The 25,267-nt window shown below is 39.3% G+C and overlaps 1 protein-coding gene across 2 annotated transcripts in view; it reads right to left on the minus strand.

Annotated features, from left to right (window-relative positions):
* Window positions 1-25,267, minus strand: part of LOC133976396 (diacylglycerol kinase zeta-like) — a 103,286-nt gene that overhangs the window by 73,110 nt on the left and 4,909 nt on the right. The window contains exons 2-12 of one of the 2 annotated variants that reach the window (XM_062414597.1): window positions 16,977-18,236; window positions 9,178-9,286; window positions 8,785-8,880; window positions 6,727-6,804; window positions 6,245-6,307; window positions 4,856-4,912; window positions 4,590-4,658; window positions 2,553-2,624; window positions 2,248-2,364; window positions 1,263-1,334; window positions 518-616 (exon numbers count right to left, since the gene is read on the minus strand). In XM_062414597.1, coding sequence (XP_062270581.1) covers window positions 518-616; window positions 1,263-1,334; window positions 2,248-2,364; window positions 2,553-2,624; window positions 4,590-4,658; window positions 4,856-4,912; window positions 6,245-6,307; window positions 6,727-6,804; window positions 8,785-8,880; window positions 9,178-9,286; window positions 16,977-18,010 — 1,866 coding nt within the window. In that variant the 5' untranslated portion in view covers window positions 18,011-18,236. The remainder of the gene's footprint in view (window positions 1-517; window positions 617-1,262; window positions 1,335-2,247; window positions 2,365-2,552; window positions 2,625-4,589; window positions 4,659-4,855; window positions 4,913-6,244; window positions 6,308-6,726; window positions 6,805-8,784; window positions 8,881-9,177; window positions 9,287-16,976; window positions 18,237-25,267) is intronic. The other variant, XM_062414598.1, reaches the window with a different exon arrangement.

The raw sequence follows: 25,267 nt of genomic DNA on the forward strand, positions 1-25,267 counted from the left end.
ATCTCCTGACAGGCAATGTTAAGATCATATGCTAAGAAATAGGGTTGTGGCAATCCTAAGGGTAATAAACAAAGCATTATAGCACTATAAGAAGTTAGAAAGAAGTCCAGAGGACTGCTGAGTTACATAGACCAACTAACATAGTGGAGGTATGTATATATGTACTGTAGATAAAATTCAACAACAATTAATTGTTTAGTGTATTTTGATGGCAGGTGAGTTAACTGTCTACACAACTCTCCATTATTGAACACTGAAAAAATGCTGTTTGGCGCTGATGTACCTAGAATATATGTTAGAATTATACATCAAACCAAAAGTACACTCTTCAGTCCCCACTTTCTTTGCCAGTGTTGCAAGTGTAAATGAAATAATCATCAACTGCAATAAATAAATAAATGAATAACTAACTGGATGGCAGAAAGCTGATATACCATATAAAAACTGGATGACACATTGATTGATTGACTGACAATTTTGTGGTGAATTGGTGAATGGCTGGTTTATTCATGAGTACCTGGTTTCCTCCACTCTTAGGGTTGACAAACACCAGCACTGGTTTCATCAGTGGTGAAGGGATGGGTCGGATTATAAATGGCCTCCACTGTCGGCCCTCCTGTCAAAGAAGAGAAGATGATGTGCAGCGCTTCTCATACATTTTGGCATCATTGTTCAATTAATCTGTCTAATCTCGGACTGATATCTAGCTGTACCTCAGTCAAGGAGTGAAAGCTAACAGCACTTTAAGCTTCTCATTCTCATATTTGAACCAACTTAACTAGGAGCTACTGAGCTGAGTTAAATGCTGTTGCTATGAAGGAAGCAGAATGCTTCAACCTCACCACTCCTCACTTTTAGAAATGGTAGCCTTTTGGTGGTGAAAACAACACAACTATGCTGCTAAACAAAGATACAAAATGCTTTCAAATGTGGTCTTTTTTATTATAAAAAATCACTATGGGGTTTTTTTTCTGCAATAAAACTCATCTAGTGCTCATGTGTATGCTGAAGTTTGAACACTACTGATGATGATGGGATTTATTAAAATGTTAATATGTTAAAAACAGTGCTCTGTTTTCTTTAAACAGTATTATTGACTATCATTAGCTTGTGTGAAGCAGTGTGTTAAAATGTGGAGAGAAGATAAAGTGTCAGAAACAAAAGTCCTGTCATGAGAATTTCACATTAGTCTTTCATTCATAGACACAGTGAAATCATCATGGTCTGCTTCTAGAGGATTATAGTATATGGTGGTGACTGACCTCAGCTCCTTTCTTGCTGCTTTTCCTCTTAAACGACGTTCTCTTCTTCTTCTTACTCGACTTCATAGATGACTATAAAGAAAGAAAACAAAAAGACTACAAGTTGATTTCATTGGTTTCATAAGGAAGATGTTACTTAACACTGGTAAATATTTCCCTTTATTAAAGCAAGAGAGAGGGAGAGAGAGAGAGAGAGAGTGTGTGTGTGTGTGTGTGTGTGTGTGTGTGTGTGTGTGTGTGTGTGTGTGTGTGTGTGTGTGTGTGTGTGTGTGTGTGTGTGTGTGTGTGTGTGTGTGTGTGTGTGTGTGTGTGTGTAAGAAATTCTCATTTAATATATGTGGAAACCCAACTAAAAGAAATATCTGAGATGCAGATGAAAAGTATGTGATTAATGAAGACTGTAGTAAGCCAACTTTACTACACCATGGCCACAAAAACCAGTTGTTGTTTGTTTAGACAACTCAAACATGTTACCATCAAAACTTGAGTTGTATAGCATAACTTTATGATAGTCTGGCATAGTATTAGACTCTACTGTATGTACCTGTAACAACAATAGCAATAACATGAGTGATTCATCTTTCAGATTTTGGAATTGGTGAGGCCGCATCTGATCATTTCTATAACTTTCTGAAACCAACTATTCAGCATTCACATCCACTTCATGCAGTGAAGTTGGTATGCTGGTGTAAAGTAAGCGGAACTGAACTTCTTGCTCAGTTTCTCTTTTCTCATTTGTTAATCTATGTTTACCACTTTTTCTGTGACCAACCAAGTGCAACATCTTCCAGGACAGTCTGAAAAACTATAATTACTCTCATATTCAAACAATTACTGTCTCTCCCCTCTATCTTTGACATGCATACATTCACTATGTCATGCCTGTGCATGATGAGGCTGTGTTTTGTGTGACAGGACAGATGTTGTAGGACTAAACAGATTAGGAAATATCTACCAAAGGTAAAAAGTGAGGGACAGCAGATACCTGGTGACGCCGGATCCGAATGATCCATGTGGGTGGAACTATGAGGGCAGCGTGGGCTCCTATTGGACAAGCCTCCTCAATTTGCTGCAGCATGAAGCAAGAAACTTTGTTGTGGTACTAAGAGAGGGAAAGACATGATAACACTAGATCAGTCATAATGAACTCACTTTTTTACCGAGATTAATTTTGTGAAAAAAGTTTCAGTGGTGGTTCAACTAAAGTTCAGTTATCCCCTTCTATATTTTTCCTTGTTCAGTGACAAATATCATGATGAGTGTCACAGTCCTTCTTCTAAACATACTTACAGCCTGTTTGCACCAGGAACAACTGATGGCAACAATGTCCTTACTGTGGAAAGCAAACTTCTGCTGGAAGCCCTGGACAGAAAAACAAGAACAGATATCAACTCTTCATGACTGTACAATGCTGCACTATAATTGCACTTTAGGGTCCTTTTTTTAATATATATATGTTATAATTGCATTTTGGGGTCCTTTTATTTAGTTTTTAATTGTATTGTTGTATATATATATATATATATACAGTTGTGGTCAAAAGTTTACATACACTTGTAAAGAACATAATGTCATGGCCGTCTTGAGTTCCCAATAATTTCTACAACTCTTATTTTTCTGTGATAGAGTGATTGGAACACATACTTCTTTGTCACAAAAAACATTCATGAAGTTTGGTTCTTTTATGAATTCATTAAGGGTCTACTGAAAATGTGACCAAATCTGCTTGGTCAAAAATATACATACAGAAACATGAATTATCAATTTTGGTTATGTAGAAAGTCGTGTCAATTAAATTAGCATGGCATGGCCTCTTAAATTCTTGTGAGTGATTATGATTGACTACAGCTGGTGACTTCTCTGAGCCCATTTAAATAGGGCTCATTTGATACAATCATTAGACTCGGCCACAAACGCTACAATGGAAAAGTCAAAGGAGCTCAGCACAGATCTGAAAAAGCGAATAATTGACTTGAACAAGTCAGGAAAGTCACTTGGAGCCATTTCAAAGCAGCTACAGGTCCCAGGAGCAACCGTGCAAACAATTGCTTGTAAGAATAAAGTGCATGGCACAGTTGTGTCACTGACACGATCAGGAAGAAAACGCAAGCTATCACCTGCTTCTGAGAGAAAATTGGTCAGGGTGGTCAAGAGTCAACCGAGAACCACCAAAAAGCAGGTCTGCAATGCATTAGAAGCTGCTGGAACACAGGTGTCAGTGTCCACAGTCAAGCGTGTTTTACATCGCCATGGACTGAGAGGCTGCCATGCAAGAAGGAAGCCCTTGCTCCAGAAGCGGCACCTTAAGGCTCGACTGAAGTTTGCTGCTGATCACATGGACAAAGATAAGACCTTCTGGAGGAAAGTTCTGGTGCTTTACAGATAGTAAATGGGATAATGAAGGAGGAGGATTACCTCTAAATTCTTCAGGATAACCTAAAATCATCAGCCCGAAGATTGGGTGTTCCAACAGGACAATGACCCCAAACACACATCGAAAATGGTAATGGGATGGCTAAATCAGGCTAGAATTAAGGTTTTAGAATGGCCTTCCCAAAGTCCTGACTTAAACCCCATCGAGAACATGTGGACAATGCTTAAGAAAAAAGTCCATGTCAGAAAGCCAAAAAATGTAGCTTAACTGCACCGATTCTGTCAAGAGGAGTGGTCAAAGATTCAACCAGAAGCTTGCCAGAAGCTTGTGGATGGCTACCAAAAGCACCTAATTGAAGTGAAAATGGCCAAGGGACATGTAACCAAATATTATCATTGCTGTATGTATATTTTGACCCAGCAGTGGACCCTTAACAAATTCATAAAAGAACCAAACTTCATGAATGATTTTTGTGACAAAGAAGTATGTGTTCCAATCACTCTATCACAGAAAAATAACTAGACTTTAATAATAATAGACTGCCATGACATTGTGTTCTTTACAAGTGTATGTAAACGTTTGACCACACACACACAGTTGTGGTCAAAAGTTTTTGTTTATATATGTGTATATATATATATATATATATATATATATATATATATATATATATATATATATATATATATATATATTATATCTATATTATATGTTGTTGTATACATTTGTTTTTTTCTTATATCACAATCTTTTTGAGCTGCTGTAGCAATGAATTTTCCTCACTGCGGGATCAATACATTTATCTTATCTTAGTTAGACACTATACATACACTCACCATGCACTTTATTAGAGTGCAATCTAATCCAATCCAATACAACAGCACTGCCATGAACTCAAATTTCATAATATTATTATTTTATATTACTATAAAAACATCATAACTACCACCCACCTTCCCACATTGTTTACATTTGCCTTCTTGCCGTCTCCGATGCACCCAGTGATGACGCACCACATTGGGCTAGAAACACACAAATTACACAAATCATCATTTTTGAATATTGAGTCCATGACCATTTTTGAATAAAAAATAAGTGTATTTATATTAACATTTATATTTATATTATGTGATCAAATTGAAAATAAAGTTACGTTTCTGATATTTCTTTGTTGGTTTGAGCCCCAATAACAACATGTAGAAAGAAACTAAGAACTCACCTCTCGAATGTTCCGAGAGCCTGATTCCCTGAAAGACGGTTTACACCTGAAATTAATCTGTGGGAGAGCAAAGAGCAGAGAGGAACACAGATGGAAATACATAGATCAACACACAAGCTACTATGAGAGATCATGTGAAAAACCTTTAGAACAGACAGCTGTTACAACATGGGCAGATCTACAGAACCATGATAATTTCCAGTGATTAGGTTGGCAGATTGACAGTGTTTTAAGGAGAGAAGTGTTAGGCCAAAAAGGTTCAGAGATGCTTATGTGACATAGCAGTGAAAATGAGCTCCACCTCCAGAGAAGGCACCATGATTTCTCATAACGAAGTGTAAATAGTAAAGAGAAAGAAGACACCCAAGACATCTGTGGTAACCAGGCTGAACACTGTCATGTCAATAGCACTTTTTTGGGGGGAAAGCATATAGAGCAGGTTATTTTATCATACTAATTAGGGTGTAAAATACTTTAAAAATGGGCTTTGCAAATGTTTTATAGAGAAGGAAATGCATACATACATTCATTTGTTAGAACTCAAGGATACACTGGAAGTGTTTTGATGGTTTAACAATGTAAACACAACTTCCGTTAGATATCCACAGGGCGTCTTTGACTTCTTGAAGGGGGTTTATTTAGCTTTTTGTGATTTTCTGTCATTTACATTCCATTATGATGTTGGATATCTATGTTAAACATGGTCTTAGTTCCAAAACTTGAGGTTAACATGTGTAGAAATCAAGACAGTATGATAAGACTGACACATACATATTTGCTATCTGCAGTTTTCTCCTCCTTGACTTTGTCTCTGTGACCATTCCTCATCTTTATTTGTTGCCTCATCCTCACTGTTCCAGACAGTGGCCTTAGTACCAGAACCTCCACAGAGATTTTAAGCTCAACAGAGCCCACTCTTTAAACCTGTCAGATGAATTCCACCACTTTGATCCATAAGACCATGAGACAGGAGAAAGTGATATATGGAAAACGAAAAAAGGAAATTACCCTGTCATGATGATGTAAGAACAGATTTTTCAGAGGGTGTGTGTCTGACCTGGATTAGAGTCTGATTTGAATCATTAATTTAACTTGTTGATGTCAAAGCTGCCTTTACAGAATACATGCTCTGTCTGTGTCTCTGTATACTGCAAAGATGTTATTGTTTGAGGTGGCCACAGCACATTTTACTCAATCTATAGAGATTATTGTTGGGTTCTTGCACTAAATCAATTCTCATCTGATCCTGAGAGAAACACTGATCTCATGGTGTGTATTGGTTTCATTATGAATTGATTGAACAGAGGTCCAGACACCAACCCCAGTCATTTTTGTCAGATTGAAGGTTAGGATGAGGAGGAAGGACAGAAAGCGTTTTGTGTATCTCACTCTAAAGCTGGGGTCATTGAGGGGCAGGGCAGCATCCAACAGAATGGCTCTAGAGCTTGGAAACTGCAGGTTAGACAGGAGTGATGGTTAAAGACAACCTGTACATTCTTTTCATTGTGCTGCCCTCTGCTTCAGCATGAAAGTAAACAAAACAGAGCAAAATAAATAAAATGACATTTTTAGATTTACCTCATCTCTGAGGGTTTAAGCTAATCCTCCTTTTCACTTCTCTCTGATCTTAAACTCATCCTTGAGGACTGAAAGTTTAATCCTTCTATCACTGCTTGTCCTTCATGAACAACGTTTTTAACATCCTTCTTTAATCATCTCCTCTCCACCTTTATCCCTCCATAATGACCACCATTTTACACCTGCATTGTGTGTCTTGTCTCCATGAAGTGGCTTTAAAAGATGAAAATCATTTGAATTCACTGGATCAGTGTGCTTGGTAAAAGTATTGTGAATACAGGCAAAGAAATTACCTTCTCCAATTGTTCTATACAGATGGTGTGGACAACTATCTTACAGGCAGCACACTTCCTTCGGCTGACTGACTTTTGCTAGAAAGAAAAAGAAAGAGAGCATTAATTTAATTTGGATCACATAGTGTATACAACAACAGAAACAAAAGTAAAATTATACATATATATATATTCCACAAAAATAATCTAGTAACTCCTGTTCTGCCTGTCAGCAATTGGAGGAGATTACTTAAATGGACAAAATATGAGACCGTAATTCCACCTCTGACCACCAGGGATCAGTCATGTACTAATAAATGTGAAATACTGTTCACTGAAAGCACAACATGATATGACATGAAACTGTATGACATATGACTTTGCGTGTGTGTGTGTGTGTGTGTGTGTGTGTGTGTGTGTGTGTGTGTATGACCTTGATATGAACTGACATGAGCAAAAATATACGACTGAATTACTAGAGCATCACTGTGCACTAGATTTTTGTTTTTGTATCTACTTAGGCCAGAGTGTATTGTCACAGAGCTCTCATTAGAACTCTGAGGTTTCACACAAATTTCATGAATTGCTAAATGCTGAAATGGTAGAGATGGATGGTTGTTGTTGGTACCATGGTGACACGAAGTGATGAGGACGAATGCAGCACAGGTACAGTTGCATTAAGATTAAGACTGGTTTATGCAATTAAAACTTGATCTAAAGATCATTTTCAGCTTCAGCTGTCTGAATTAGCAATATCAAGTATCTGACACATTTACTTTCTTTTTTAGTATCAAATTTTCCCTTTGTGTTTCCTTGGACAGTGTTTCCATGCTGAGCTGCAGTAGAGGTATAGTAACAAAAAGAGGGACTTTGGCACTAAAAAGATTGTAATGTTGAAACATATCTATGTGATTTGACTCATCTGGATGGTCTATAATAGCCTATAAAGTTGTAGAATGAATTTTAAACTTTTGTTCCTGGTTGCAATTGACAGCAGGCCTGTTGTTGAGAACTTCTGCTGTACAGTATGTTTCACAAAATAATATTTTAATCTCTACAACAGGGCACCCCTCCCTCAGAGAGGAAAGCTGGGATGGTGTATGCATCGTCATGACATCACATGTGACAGCTGTGAAACAGCAATGACCCAAAACAAGAGACAGGAGGAACACATCAGCTGTCTGTGAACATTTGACCAATACCATTCTCAGCATCTGCTGAGAGGAGGTCAAAGGTCATCGAGCAGGTGTCTGTGGATGATCAGAGAAAGGAGGACATTCACATCTTTGAACATCTCCTTCCATCTTTTATTGTAATAGAAGACTACAGAAACCAGAAAATATTCACATTTCAGATGATGGGTTAGGCTTTTGGCATTGTTTTCGGAAAATTAAATGATCAATCATCAAAATAGTTAGTGATTCATTGTCCAAAGTTCCAGAAACCCAGTAAGTGAGCTCAGATTATTTTGCTACACACCCAAGGTTCAGAATAAAAGTCTGTGCCTTTACAATGTTTCCCATCTGGTTCTGGGAGGGCCTAGCCCATACTCAACTGATTTGGTGTTCAATCCTTACTCTTATGCTGCTATTAGTGTTATTTTTATCCAGCTCTCTGCTAGGGTCTGCTAAACCACTGCAGCTAATTTCGTAGAAGAGGCCTTTTTCTTTGTGAAAAGTAGTTCCTATATTCTATGGATTATGCATAGTACTGTATCAAGGGCAATGATTCTGCAGAGATGGCACATGTTTCGATACAGGGACTACCACACTCTAAATTCCATTAACAACCAGATACTGTTTGTAATTTGGATGATCAGTCTCTTTTACAAATACTTCAGTTGTTTAGTTAGTACAGATACTGAAGGAATATCTGGCTGTAAAATGTTGTCAGTGAACATTTGGCAGATGCTGGTGTATAAGAATGCATGTAATGCAAACATAAACATTCTTTCCGATACACTGAAGCACCATGTTTTACCCAGACACAATTCAAAATATCTCCTTATGACTGTAATTTGTTGGAAATAATGTTGAGAACACAGAGCAGAGACAGAGACATAATCAGTGTGATACTAACCAGTGCTCTGGCAATACAGTGTTGTTCTCCCACATAACAGTAGTCTCCAGACACATTTGTCTCAAACCAGATATGATCTCCATAAAGAGCCAACTCCTACAAAGACAAACACACAGATACCAAAGGGAAGCTTAAAGGGGGACATACACTTAAATCACTTGTTTTATAATGCTCTCTCATTGCCACACACATATGGTGTTGGTGTTAATTCCTTAGCACAAAAATGTTCCAGTCAACTTGGGGTTTGTTATTTATTCTGAAATACTAAGCTTTTAAAAAGCTTTGTATGAACACAAACATCAGGAATTAAGCTTGACATACTAGCAATAACAAACAAGGCTAAGGACAGAGGTATTGCACAGATCGTGTGTGTGTGTGTTTACTCAGACTCACAGTCCAGTCCACAGTACTGCGGATACTTGCTTCTGGGTCTGTTCTGCTGAGAGATGATGTACTGGGCTGACAGGGCAGATGGTGCAAGCCAGACTTGGCTATCGCTTTCCTGGAGAAACATAGGGTAGAACAGGGCAAACATTAGTAGAAATATATCTTGCAAGGCCTGACCAGTTTGGTTAAATAGTAAATGGTAAATGGACTATACGTAGCACTTTTCTAGTCTTTTTGACCACTTTTACACTACATGTCACATTCACACACATTCACACACACTCACATACATTGATGACAGGAGCTACCACACAGGGTGCCAGCCTGCTCATCAGGAGGAGACTAACCATTCACACACATTCATTCCACCATTTGTATAGCCATCAGGAGCAATTTGGGGTTAAGTATCTTGCCCACTGAGCCACAGCTACCATTTCAACTTAATTTATCACATGTAATCTGATAAAGTACAATCACAGTGAAATGTAATCCCACCATTTCCTTCACTTTATGCTAAAAAAAAAGAGTTTAAATAGAATAGGAATAGTAAGTATATATGTGTATGATTGGGAAGGGGCCAGTCTTAGGCAGTGACCTCATTTAGGATCCTAGTGGCCTCAGGGTAGAACCTGTTCCAGAGCCTGTTAGTGCCAGCCTGGCGTATCTGATACCTTCTTACCAACTGCAGCAGGTAGAATAGTGTTTGTTATTGATTCATTATTATTGACTTTGTTAATTCTTGTGTTAATTAATACACATTATTAAAGAGAAGTTCTTCTGTCATTATTGCACACATTTATTGTGATAGGTGGCTGATTAATAGTGCTCCGATCCAACCCTTCACCATTCGTTTGATGGTGCTGACATCCTAGATGTTAGAAGCTTTAAGTGAAAAAGTTTATGAGACCACCCTTTTTGTTTGGTTGTTGGTCCCAGTGTCTGGGTGGTGCCCCGTATTATTAATTAATTTTAATGATAACATTTTGAATACATTTCTTTTAATTATTTATTATTATCTTTGATAATTACCAAACATGCTCCTACCGAATTCCAACAACTGAATTATGATCCTGCTTTCTCTGACAGATAATGGAAGCTGGAGGCTATTGGGTTTGAAAACATTTAGGTCAAGTCAGTTTTATTTAATATCACAAATAAAAAATTTGATTCAGATAAGAAAAACTCTCTCATGCCACAAAAAAACCCTTTAACAATGAAACCAATGAAATCAGAAGACTATCGAGACAGTTTGGAGCAAAACATATAGCCCAGTGTCAGAAAACTGTGCCTTAGTTGCAGGTCATTGGTCTTCGAGCAGGATAATGACCCAAAACATACCTTCAAAAAACACTCAAAAATAGATGAGAAGAAAACGTGGGTGGGCCGCTGTGAGTCTGAATTCAATTGAAAATCTGTGGGAAAAGCTGAAACTAGCAGGACAAAGACAGCACCCATCAAACCTGAGAGAACTGTAGCTTGATCAAGAATATATATATATTTTTGACCACATCTGTAACATATGTTGCATATTGAATATTTTAAACACGATGCTTCCTCAGGTTTAATTGGAAGTCTTGTGGGATTCCTTGCATAAAGAGCCATTTTGTTGTAGGACAGTTAGTAACCAGCAACAAGGAATAGCAATTACCCTAGTAGCTATCATTGGTTTGAGAACTAAGATGAAGCAGAGTTTCTTTCACATCTATTAAATGTGACATTTGTATCACTTGTAATTTTTTTCTGACTGCTATGAACCTGGATAAGACATGAAAGTAACAATCTGTAAATCTCTGTGAGCTATGAAGTCCCAGTAGCTGCAAAACTGTGCAGTGTTTGTTTTTTTGTCATATAAATCATGGTGACGTTTATCACATGTCTCCTCTATTTTGACATTTGAGATGGTACTTTAAAAATAAAAACCTGACCAGACCATCAGCGGGTCAATTCTCAGTTATTACAGATTAATCAGTATCACTTTTATGTCATCTGATAAAAACAAGACATTGAAGTAACGGAAAGTAAGACGATATTTGAGTTATTTTATTACCAGTGTTGCTACTGTGTAAAGTGTCCACTGGTAACGCTCTAGTCTAATAACTGTGAGTTCTGTGAAAGAATCACAGCTGACTGCTAACAGCAGAGCCCAGTCAGCATTTGTGGCTCTGTTACAGTGTTGACGATCTTTGTGTGTAAAATACATTACTTTCATCATAATAAGCCCCCACATTTCACCTTTTTGTTCAACCTAAATGAGCCTGACAGTAGTCTGTTTTTGCTACATTAAGCTAGCCACTACAGTCCCCTACCTCTTCTCATGACTCAACAACACCATAGCTGAGTTGTATAGCCGCTTGATAAACTTATATTTAAATAATCAGTCTCTTATTGATATTCACAAAAACAAAAATCAAGATCTGGTGAGTAAATGACCAATGGTACAATCATTTCTCTCACTGACAGACACTACAAGACACACAGTTTATCTGTTACTTAAGTAGTCCCCTTGTTAGCCAGCTACAAAGCAAGCTAAGGTCATGGCTTGTCAGCAGAGTAGAATATACCAATTAAGACATTAACATAGAGTGTAATACCTTGTCTGTACAGAAACTGGGAGGGGCCATGGAGAAAGAAATACCCAATTTGTACTCACAGTTTAGTAATTTGTGCTTTAAATTTAAGTCATGTTCTGGATTTAACGGAATAAATACTCATGCCATTCTCATCCAGTGTACACCGTCACAGTGTATCATTTGGATTTAATAAGGTTTTATTTTTATCTTGGACTAAGATATGTGGATATACTTTCAGCACAGCACTGTGTCATCTCTGAGATCCCTTACTATATGAAACAGTTGGTCCCAGGCTCCATAATTCTGCCCAATGAAAGCAATTAAAATTGTCAAAAGTTTAGACTGAGGTACTATTAGGGAGCACCATTACAGAGGTTCCTTACTGGGGCGGCTGTGGATTAGGAGGTAGAGCGGTCATCCACCCATTGGCGGTTCGTTTCCCGGCTCCTCCAGCCGGTCTATGTGTGGCAAGATACTTAACCCCTGAATTGCTTGTGAATGATAGCTTCCATCTGATGAGCAGGTTGGCACCCTGTGTGGTAGCCCCTGCCATCAGTGTATGAATGTGTGTGAATGGGTGAATGTGGCATGTAGTGTAAAAGTGCTTCAAGTAGTCAAAAAGACTAGAAAAGCACTATATAAGTAAGCTGCTTCAGATACTCCCCATGCCACCCTCCCTTGGAACAGTGTTTTTACTCTCAGCCACTGTATCAGTTTACTTATTAAAGATGGCAGGTTTTTGATAAACTAACTAACTAACTTATATTTTGTCATCAATAATAATTTATTGTCCAGTTAAATAAACTGTTCAAAATGTAATGTTTGTGAAAAAATAATTCACAGGACATTGCCAGGGCTGTCCCACACAACTTTGTTTACTGTTGTTAGAGTTGTTAGATATAGAGTTTTTGAAAATAAAGTATATTTTTCAACTGTCCTGCTCAGTACATATACTGAACTATTACCCTTCACAACTAAATAAAATAGATCATTATCAGATCATTTATGTTTTTTAAGTATTTGCTACCATTAACATGTCACAATATTAAATAGGCAGAACAAGGGATGGAAAAGAGCTAATCTTGCAGCTAGTCTGGCCAGTACTATACCCCAGAGAGCCAGTGGCCAGCCGGTAACAGCTGTGCTAAAGGAAACGTCATGAAGTCACTCAGATCCAAAATATGTATCATCATGGGAACTTGAATGTACTGAAGGAACCTTTCAGACTATCTGCCTGCTAGCAGATAACATACAGTACAGTGAATCCGGAAAGTATTCACACCCCTTCACCCACATTTTGTTATGTTACAGCCATATTCCAAAATTGATTAAATTCCTTCTCATCAGTCTACTCACAATGCCCCACAATGACACACCGAAAAAGTTTTTTTAGAAATTCTTGCAAATGTATTAAAAATAAAAAACTGAAATATGTACATAAGTATTCACATCCTTTGCTATGACACTCAAAATTTAGCTCAAGTGCATCCTGTTTCCACTGATCATCCTTGAGATGTTTGTACAACTTGATTGGAGTCCACCTGTAGTAAATTCAATTGATTGGACATGATTAGGAAAGGCACACACCTGTCTATATAAGCTCCAACTGTTGACAGTGCATGTCCGAGCAGAATGCCATGAAGTCAAAGGAGTTGTCTGTAGACTTCCGAGACAGGATTGTATCGAGGCACAGTTCTGGGTATAAAAAAAATTTCTGCACCATTGAAAGTCCTGAAGAGCACAGTGGTCTCCATCATTCGTAAATGGAAGAAGTTTGGAACCACCAGGACTCTTCTTAGAGCTGGCTGCCCAGCCAAACTGAGCAATCGTGGGAGAAGGGATCCGGTCAGGGAGGTGACCAAGAACCTGATGGTCACTCTGACAGAGCTCCAGCATTCCTCTGTGGAGATGGGAGAACTTTCCAGAAGGACAACCATCTCTGCAGCACTCCACCAATCAGGCATTCATGGTAGAGTGGCCAGACGGAAGCCTCTACTCAGTAAAAGGCAAAGACAGGCTGCTTGGAGTTTGCCAGAAGGCACCTACAGGACTCTCAGACCATGAGAAACAAGATTCTCTGGTCTGATGAAAACAAGATTGAACTCTTTGGCCTGAATGCCAAGCGTCACGTCTGGAGGAAACCAGGCACCTCTCATCACCTGGCTAATACCATCCCTACGGTGAAGCATGGTGGTGGCAGCATCATGCTGTGGGGCAGGAACTGGGAGACTATTCAGGATCGAGGGAAAGATGAATGACAGAGAGATCATTGATGATAACCTGCTCCAGAGCACTCAGGATCTCAGACTGGGTCAAGGGTTTACCTTCCAACAGGACAACGACCCTAAGCACACGACAAAACAAGACAACGAGGGAGTGGCTTCACGACAAGTCTGTGAATGTCCTTCAGTGGCCCAGCCAGAGCCCAGACTTGAACCCGATTGAACATTTCTGGAAAGACCTGAAAATATCTGTGCAGCGACGCTCCCCATCTAACCTGACAGAGCTTGAGAGGATCTGCAGAGAAGCATGGGAGAAATACCCCAAATACAGGTGTGCCAATCTTGTAGCTTAATGCCCAAGAAGACTTGAGGCTGTAATCGCTGCCAATGGTGCCTCAACTAAGTACTGAGTAAAGGGAGTGAATACTTATGTTATGTACATGCGATGTATCAGGTTTTTATTTTTAATAAATTTGTAAACATTTCTAGAAAAACCTTTTTCACTTCATTGTGGTATTGTGTGTAGATTGATGAAGGAAAAAAGGAATTTAATCCATTTTGGAATAAGGTTGTAACAATCCAAAATGTGGGGAAAGTGAAGGGGTGTGAATACTTTCCGGATTCACTGTACATATCCTGTGTGTTATGCTGACATTTTTGCCTGTTAACAACACTATGGAAAAGGTCAGAGGGTCACCACAAGATAGTGTGGACTATGAATATCCACAACAAAATGGTTTAGTTTTTAAGATACTCTGATACAAAATCATCATCAAGGCACTATAAATATTCATATACATTTCTGTGTCAATGTGACCTGATGCTTCACTAAGCAAATTATTTGTCATGCAAGCATTAGGGCAAAAGAAGTTCAAGAAGTAAAAAAACAGGAAATATAAAAACAGGAACACCTGCATTACAAAATATCTAGTTCTTTGAAAAGTGGAAGGTACAAGACTGTGTTTGGTCATATGTGCCACTAATGTCAAGCAAAACCTAAAGATTATAGTGTTGACAAATTTGAGTTTACAATCTGCAGTGTAAGTCCTTTTGGTTTTAATTTGAGACACTTTTGAATGAATAAAAAAACTACCTGCAATAACTTAACTGCATTGAACTTTGAATGCAATGACACCTGAGGCTTATGGGTAATGTAGTATTCTTAACCGTCCACCAAAATCACAAATGAAATGTGATTTCTCATAAACAAAGTCTAAATAAATGAAACTGGTAGTCAGAATATAAACCATATACCATACTGTATATAACCTGGGCAAACTTGACTCAGGGCCTAAACAAAACAATCCTCTGAAACAGTATTTGCGTGACATGAAAGTTCATTCCTGACCATGGAAATGTAGTTTGATTAAAAAAAATATTAACTAAAAGTTCACCCGGTAGATGGAATGTACTCAGTTGTCATTACAAGACAAAAGTACATTCAGGGGAGTCATTTATTCAGATGATGAAACCCCTACCCCAATTTAAGACCAGAACAGACTCTGCTAAATCAGCAGGGACCACCAGAAGTATCCCAGTAGGACCCTCTGACGTGCTGTACATCCTAACGAAAGGACCCCCAGAGGAAGACTGGACTGGTCTATGACATCATCGAGACATCCGATGTGACAGCTGTGGGGAACATTACATTGATAAAAGGGCCTTGAACAACAGAATAAATAAACACTAAAAGACCAAAACCACTTACAGCATCCACTGGGAAGAGGACATCTAAGACCAAAGAAATGAGTTACCATCTCCATCCATATACAACCATCAGCTACATGTGACTGAAATTCCACACCTGAGTCACATTAAGTAACAAGTTACTGAAAATTATTAATTAGTCACAGTTAATAGTAACTTCTCAAAAAGTAACTGAATTACTGTTCATAGAAATAATTAGTTACTAGGTAAAGTAACTTTTTTCACTTTTAACATGAAAGTGTAAGTTGTCCCAAAATCTCAGGGTTCAATCCGCATAACCCCAAATCAATTCAATTCAATCCAGTTTCACAACAAACGCAGATAGACAACTCAAAAGTATGCTTCAGGTTTTACTGCAGATCCTCAATTCTAACCAGGAATATTAGCAGCAGTTCAGTAACAGGCATTATTTACAATATATAATGTTATAACTCCAGACACAATGCTTATGTTTCACCCCAAGTTGGCTACAATGACGTGGTCTTCACAGCGCAGCTCTGAGACAGGATGAGGTTGGATAATGTTGTGTTGGTGTTGTGTGAACATTTGTCTGCTAACTTCTGCAAAAAAAAGCCCATTTAAATCTCAGCAAGTGTAATTGCACAATTTAATTTGAAAAAGTGAGATTAGTTAAATTTAGTTTTATTTAGTTACATTACAAGTTACTGCAAAAAGTAGTGGAATTACAGTAATGCTAATAATGTTAGTAATAATAACATAACTTTGTAATGCATTATTCCCAAGGCCGGTAACAATTGAATTATCTCAATGTTAACTGAGCAAACTACACCAAATGATGAAGACAATGAGATGTAACTGAAAGACCAAGTGGAGCTTGAGTTAAGATTTGTCAAGAACAATTGTCATTTAACCTGAACCATTGAAAGGATTTATCCTTGTCGATAGGAACAGGGGAGTAGTGGTGCAACAAGAAAGATGTACTGGACTTTATTCAAAACACCAGAGAAGGCCAGCATGTGGACCTTGTATTTTATCACACATCTACAAAGGGTCTATTTCTGGAGTCAGGACCAGGCTCACTGCTCATAAGCATGCCATTCTGTGTCCGATCATCCAGAACAACTCTCTTGCTCAAGCCAGTATAAGTATAAGCACACTGTGCTATTCTGCATGTGTGTGCGTGTGTGTGTACGTGCGTGCGTGCGTGCGTGCGTGCGTGCGTGTGTGCGTGCGCATGTGCGTGCGTGCGTGCGTGTGTGTATATGGCATGCGTGTCTGTGTGTGTGTGTGTGTGTGTGTGTGTGTGTGTGTGTGTGTGTGTGTGTGTGTGTGTTTGTGTACATACGACAGGAAGTTCTCCCATGATTCCAGATATGGATCATAGTATATCATTCCCTCTGGTCCCGCCAGTGGTGAAGAACAGCTTTTATGGAGTGTAGACCCAGAGGAGGGCACGTCTGTTTCTGGAGCCCCAGGATCAGAGCTCAGACCTGCTGAAGCCAGCTGACACAGACTGGGGCTGGTGGTGGAAGTCTGGATGGGTTTATTTAAAGTCCAGGGAACTTGATTTGACCTTCTGTGATTAAATCGGCCATGAACTCCATAACTTGTGTCACTGCTCCGATAGACAGAGTCTGACGGGAGGAGGTGGGAGGAGTTCCGTCTCAGACAGCGAGGAGGGCGGAGTAAGGGACGGGCTTTAATGCTTTCCACAACAACTGCCTGGGTTAACTGCATCTGAGAGGTAGGCCTCACATCTTTGATTCCACCAGCTCTGTTTTCCACTTCTTCATCACTCCCTTCCTCTCCATCTGACTCAGAGCAGGAGTACAGAGAGACATCTAATTCTTCCTTTTCCTTCTCTTTCCCTCCTCTGCCCATCTGGACTACACTCGCAAGTAACATAGAGGATCCAAGTAAATGAGGTTCAATGGATTTTACTTTGGAAGGGCCTCTATATCGCACCGCCAGACCTCGATGTACACAGGAGACGGTGGCAGAGGGACGACGTGCATGGTGATTTGTATACTGAACTGTCCTCCCTCCTCTCTTGGTGGCTACATCTGCTCTATGAGCTCCTCTTCCAAGGTCTTCCACTTGTTCACTTGTCCTTGATAATCCTGTGTCTATAATGGACTGTCGCCTCTGTCCACTGGCCACCAGTAAGCCAACACTGGGGCGTCTGCGCTGATCATTACAAACTGGAGGTAAACCAACAGAGGAGCGTCTGCTTTGCAGCAATGCTACAGAGGGTAGACCAACACTAGAGCGCCTCCTGGCTTTACTGGTTGGAACTGCAGGACCAGGCTGACGGACAGCAGCAGCATGCTTCTGTCTTTGTTGGCGACGACGGAAATGACGCTGGAAAAATAAATCCATTTTGTCTTCAAGTGTGATAGAATATGGGATGTATGACAAATGTTATGTGGCTTCTGATAAGATATGACTGAGTGATGAACATAGCAGTGTCTATTCCCTGTCTGGTAAAAAGGTCAGATAGCAGGTCAGATGACGTTCTAATATCCATGCAACAAGGAGACTGTAAAAGCCAGTATGAGATGATGTTCCAGCTCCTCTCCTTCTCTTCAGTCTTCCTTTAGAAATGCTGAAGGAGCAAATAGGCTGTTCTGTTAATAAAATCTATGTAGTTCCATAAATGATAACATCAAAAGACCACATTGTTCCCAAAAACCTTACTAATAAAAAATAATCCTTTGAAGAAATATAGAATGACTAAATACTAAAATAGAAAATTATCATTGAAACAAATTAAATTGGTCAGTTGTTCCCATGTTTAATTAAAAAAACAGTTATTTAATTAGATAAATGGATCTCTGGTGCAGTGCTGCTGTTCAAAGTCAGTCAAGTCATAGTAAGTGGTATCAACCAGTTACCCCTTCAGTGGTTCCCTCAACATGTTTGATTGATTCACTTGTTCTTCTTTCAGAGTGTTTATTTATACTCATACAGTGTCATGACTATAAGAACATGGAAACTGAAGCACTACCATAAATGTGAGTGCAGTAATTACTATAACACGGACAGTTATTCAACATGGAGATTCATTATTGACAATATGTGTGACTAAATTATTTCAGTTACAGTTTGCTCTTCAGAGCTTTCAACAAATTCAAACCACTGCTTATTTGCCATTTCATTATTCATAACAGCCCAGGCCACCACAGAGTGCTGCATACGTCAATAAAGAATTAAAGGGAAGATGAAGTTGAAAGCATCAAAAAAGCTAGCAACTGGACCTTTGTTTTCCGGTTTGTGACAAATTTATTTCAGTTCAGACAGTTGCAGCTACTACTCGGAAAACTGAAATCTTAGTCAAGAGGATTCGGTTCCAACAATACAGAACCATAATTCTGTGACACGCCCCTCTGCTGCTGCCTCACTATGTTTCCCAGTCACATACCTGCTTCAAACTATCCACCACATTCCCACACTGAAAGAAACTTTGGTACCACCGCTGTCTGATGTTTGTACTTGCAGACATGAAAACAGTGTGGAATTAAAGCTGTCACAATAACCCTAATACTGCTCTATAAACAAGCCGACCATGGTGAATGGAAAGCAACCACCACAACCACACTATGTTCACATTTCTTCTTGTTCTACACCTCAATGTGTGTATTGAATGTTCAGCAGCTCCCCTGGCCTGGTTTGTCAAGGATCCTGCCTGCTGAGCCTCCCAAAGCTAGCATCCAGGCTAACTACCTAACTTGGCATCCAGCCCTCACAACAGAGCCGGGCTTGGGTTAAGCTGACATGGGGTTGGTGCTAATAATCGGTAATTAAAAACACGTCTTTATGAATATTTTGTCTCGGTTATGTTTAAAATTTCCCAGGTCAGCACATGGCCAAACAGTCCTCCTTTAAACCTGCAAAGTTAAGTATTTTTTCTGCCAATCATACGATCTAAAAGGTGCATGCAGCTAGACTCCATTACATGAATCACAGGTTTAAGGGGACTTGTCTTTAGGCCGACATTGTTTCCTGCCTTAAGTGTTTTCTGTGTTGGTCAAGTACTTCTGCTTCATTCAACCAATCTAAATCGATTAACATACCATGAAAAAAGCAAAAAAGCACAAATACCGCATATGAGAGAAATAGGGAAGAAAGAGTGATGAAAAACTGAAACTAAATAGAAATGCTTATTATCTTATGTTTTACACACTAAAATATATTTAAAATATAATACTCATTATCACTTTGCCCTTTATAATGCTTTTAATCCTGCTTCTCATTTCTACACATCTCTTTTCCAACATTTACTCAAACATTGCAGTTGCAAAACAGTAAAATACAAATTGATGACAGTGTTGTTGTGCATCTCAAAATTACATCTCAAACAAGGCTGATGTTTTACAATTTATCAGTCATGGTTCTTGATATGCAGGGGCAATGCAAATACAAAAGCACCAAATTAACTTTTATTGTTGCTGATGAAGTTCTTAGTCCCTGAGATTGGGGGGTACTGGGTTCAGCTATACTCATTCCCACAACTTAATGAGATTTTCTTATTGTGCACGGTTGTGTAGGGTTTGCTGAATCTGAAAGGATGTGTTTTATGCTAACAGTAGCAGAAATGTGAGCTAAAGATAAAATGAGAAAGCAGTCTTTCTTAACCACAACATGACAAAAATTCACCTCAAACAAAGGCCATACAAAGTACTAATGTATATTAAATAAAAAATAAGTAGAATAAAAATGGAATGAAATGATTTTGAACTTTAAGGCAATATATTGGAAATTAAATGTAAAGGTAATAATAAGTAGTAAAAGCTGAGACTTTAATGTAGTATCCATTATTTGTATCATGTGCTGAAGCACAGAGCCTGAAGACCAAAAAATGTGGAACTGTCCAAAAACTTACTGTCCTGATTGCAAATGTGGTGGATATAATATAACAAGCAACTCTGTGTATAAAATGTTGAATCAACAGTTCACTATAACAACAAAAAACTGAACTCAACCCTAACCATGAGACAACAGGTTTGAAACTACAGTCTAAACTGCTGCTAACTGTAAAATCATGAACACTTCTTCACTGTGGAAGCTTTTTTTTATGATCCACCAGCCCGGTATTAAATAGCTGTTGCTTGTTTCCTGCAGCAGACAACTCAGACGAGAACTCAGGCACGCAAAGGCTGGTGATTACAATTAGCCAGACCGCATTAAGTGACAGAATGTGTGGCCTGCAGATGTTTGTTTCTATTTGTTCCACAGAACTTACAAGAAACAGAATGAGTCAGGGCCACACAACACATTGCTGCAGACCATACCATCACAAACTAACCTAACACAATACAACTGATGAGACCATAATGAAGTAAAATGCAACACAAAACATGTCGTGTAAGGGTTTTGTTGCTGTTGACATACTGATTTTGACAGTGTATAAAGGAGAATATAATATCATACAGCACAAGACATCAGATCAGACCGATGCAGGATAAAAGTGTGAACAGCTTTACTGTATGAGAACTCTGCTACTGAAACCACCATACGGACTAACAGGAAGTCGGCTCATAGAGAATCATCAGCGTACTGAAACCTCCAATGTTCACATAATCCCACTGCTGACATTCAACAGACAAGCACTCTGTCTCCTAATGCTCTGTCAAAAAGGTCAGGGGCCATCACCGCAATGATACGCTTTCAATGAACCACATACTGCAGATAACCACATTATAGTCAGAGCTGAAATGCAATGTCTTTAAATATATATATTTATAACAGTGAGGACTTCAGGCCAGCTGACATTACACTTTTTCACAGTGGCTTTCAAACAAATGTTCAGACCAGGGATAATCTGCTTCTGTCCTTGCTGTCAAACTTGCTGAGCTACAACCAGTAAATCTGTACCACCTACACACCCAGTGGTTAAACTCAACCGTGAAGGTGTGACAGTCTCACTATGTTGGGTATAACTGCACTTTAGCCAGTTGATGTTATAAAGTAAAAGAGAGGCTGAATGGTTGCCTGAGTCAGGAAACCAAAAATCAAAAAGTGATTCAATGTCGAGCTTCTTGGAATATAACACCACTCATACTGTTACACCCATATTTGATGAAGGAAATCAAGTAATACCTTTTGCATCAGTGTGTCTGAACTTCCCTATTCTCAAGACACTGGTCAATTATTCAGTAAGATAAGATAAAGAAAGCCTGAAGCATATATGCATTTATACTTGTCAGGTAGCCAGATTTAAAATATTCAACTACTAACTACTCAACATCTGATTGCAGAGAGTTTTCTCTGCTACATGCATCCAGGGTCTGCAGCACTCTAGCCCAGAGAGTAAGTAATGCACCTGATGCTGTTTGATAAAGCACCAGAAAATAATAACTTCTTTACTTCAGCAGTTTAGTTGCAACAATATTAGCTAACTAACAACTATCAATCAGCTAACAAAATCACACAGATGATTCTAACAGACAGTTCTCTCACACATATAGATCACTGAATCTTAATCAGGGACCACATACATGCCACTACAGCACAATGCCTTCTGCATACACATATGTGTTTAATTCCTGATGCTGTTTTGTTCCTGTCGCTAAATGAGACAGGAAGAACGATTTTAGAGTTAGTATACTTGATGAGACATATGCATTACTCTGAGTAACTGGATTGTAGTGAGTCCCTTAAGCTTCTAGGATGTATTTGCTTTTGGATTTTTTTTTTTTAGATAGGATAGTTATGCAAGCTACCCAGGATGCATGAAGAAGTTAATCGTAAATGGGATAATACATACAGTATAGACAGTAAGTATTTGGGCACTTCCACATTTTTTGTTCTTCAGACTCTGTGCTTTATCACATTTAGTTTGAAATAAAGTAATGGATACCACATTAAAGTCTCAGATTTAATTTTTTAACTTCAGTCTACATTCAGACCAAAAGCAGCCCTGTGTTAAACAATGCAATGGGCTGTCACAGTGTCTGACAGTCTGTAGAACTCTGTCATTTCTTTTCATGTTTTCTTCTTTCTTCTTTTCTTCACTTGCATGGTCACCTCTTTACTCCTCATATTGACGCACAGCTACAAATCCAAATCTAAATGGCAACTCTCAATCAGCTATGAGCTACGTATGAGCTTTCTATACTGATATAAACCTACTCAAATTGAAGCTGAGATGGTAGTATCCATTAATTTATTTCAAACTGAATGTGCTTAAGCACAGAGCCTGAACAGCAAAACATGTTTGTCAAAATACAGACAGGCTGGACTGTACATGCATTAAGACAGTACATGCATTCACATGTATGTAGCTTTTTGAGTTACACTGTGCTGGTCTACACATCGTCCAAAATATTGGTTATGTTTTACACAATAAAATGTCCCACTGTCTTGATCACAAACACAAAAAGATCCAAATTTAAATCAACTTCATCAAAAAATGTTGTTTCTATTATGTGTTTATGCATGACATTACTTCGGGTCAGTATATCATTACCATGTTTTTTATATATTCTCAAATATTAGTATTAGTATCGGCCATAAAAATCTGGTATCAGTCAAGCCTACAAGCTAATGTCAAGATGTATTTGTAAATAAGGAAAGCTAAGAGTTTGTTTTTTTTAGTTTTCTCTTTCCTACAATTTAAAACTGCTTTTCTCTGATCCACCCCTCTGTCCATTCTCTGCTCTCTGCCTCTAAACAACTCTACTATGACTGTGTTTTTCCTTACTGTGTGTGTGTGTGTGTGTGTGTGTGTGTGTGTGTGTGTGTGTGTGTGTGTGTGTGTGTGTGTGTGTGTGTGTGTGTGTGTGTGTGTGTGTGTGTGTGTGTTGCTGTTATGTAACAGCTGCCTTCAATGATAATCCCCTACCATAACGGGGGAGAGCGAGGGAGATATGAGATGAGAGTACTCACATATAAAACATTACCCACCTGAGCGTGCATGTGATGTCCACACAGCTAAACGTTCTTTGTCTGACTAAATCAAGACAAAACAACATGGAGATGTCTTAATCTGCATATGGAGGTAGGATAACATATTAATTTCTCCTGGTTTCACATAGAGACTTTCTACTGGAGACAGAGCGGTGGCTGAAACACATCATACAGTCAGGGCTGAAGCAAAGCTGCAATCAAACAGAGGCCCACATGATCACTTTACTGTAGTTGTTTAAATGATGTCCTGTTCATTTTATGAATGGTTTAATTTGAACCACAGGATTCATTTAGCCTCCACAACAGGAACTTAAAAGGACTCGCTCGCATTTTTTGAAATGCATCTTAACACAACAGTCACAAACCCAAATAAACAATAAAACCTGTTTTTCTTGCTGTAATCATTCCTCCTGTTCATACTAACCATAAGAAGATCTCTTCATCATGAAATTACAATGCAAGTGATGTGGCAAAAATCAACAATCCTTGAAAAGATTGTGAACCCATCATTTAACATAAAGGAAAATATATATTCTGCTGTAAGTCAGGGATGGTCAAGCAAACCACTATGTCAAGCATTTAGGAAGCAGGAGCTAGAATCAGTGATTAGAAGCCAAAATTCTTCTTAGTACCTGGCAGAAACGCTTGGTTATCTAACATAACCTCAGTTCTTAGAGTAATATGAGTGAGGTGTCTCGCTATGGGATGCAGCCTACTGCAGCCCTGATAGAAGCAATTATCTCAATCCGCCAACCTTGATTGGCCGGTGAAAGGTGTTCATCCGCCGCACCCAGTAGTCCCACCTACTATATATAGTGTGCGTGGATAACACTCCCTTAATTCAATAAGCAAACCTATTCTCGTCTGGCAAGACACCTCGCTCATATTACTCTATGAACTGAGGTTATGTTAGATAACCAAACGTTCTTCTTCATAATATTCACTTGGTGTCTCGCTATGGGATATGGTAGCTCCCCGGTAGGCCAGTGGGGAGGGTCCCTGGGTTCCGCGTGGCTAGCGCGGTCCTGGCACGTCCAGCATGTAGAACCGAACAAAAGTCAGAGGTGAGGACCAACTCGCTGCTGAACAAATGGCCTGAACAGACACTCCCCTAAATGCCCAGGATGTGGCCATCCCACGGGTAGAGTGTGCACGCAAACCCGCCTGCGGCTGCAGACCCCTGCTCATGTACGCCAAAGCTATAGCCTCCACCACCCAGTGCGCTCGCTGCTCACCGGGAGAAGCGGTGAACGCTGCGAGCTCAATAGGGGAATATGAACCCACAACCTTAGGTACAAAGACAGGGTTGGGCTTCGGAACCATACGAGTATTCCCTGGGGCGAACTGAGCACACGCAGTGTGCACAGAGAGTGCATGGATGTCACTCTCGCTTTGCAGAGGCGAGAGCCAGAAACAGCACTGTCTTAAGGGACAGGTGTTTGAGACTCGCTCCCAGCAATGGTTCAAAAGGGGGGCCTTTAAGCCCCTCCGGAACCACTGCTAAACCACGGAGGCATCAGTGGTCTGGAGCGCCCCTCATAAATCGGCACACCAAAGGGTGTCCACGCCAATGCAGAGCCGAAGATGCCCCCCGGGACGATTGGCATATCCAATACGTCATTCCGCTCCCTGTCAGTCAAGTTAGCGAGACTGAGCCATCTCGCTCACTCCTGAATGACGAGGGTCGCCATCACCTTGCCCATGGCCTGGACCGAGACGCGCTGGATG

This window comes from Scomber scombrus, chromosome 24, assembly GCF_963691925.1.
Source record: "Scomber scombrus chromosome 24, fScoSco1.1, whole genome shotgun sequence".
NCBI classification, from domain to species: domain Eukaryota; kingdom Metazoa; phylum Chordata; class Actinopteri; order Scombriformes; family Scombridae; genus Scomber; species Scomber scombrus.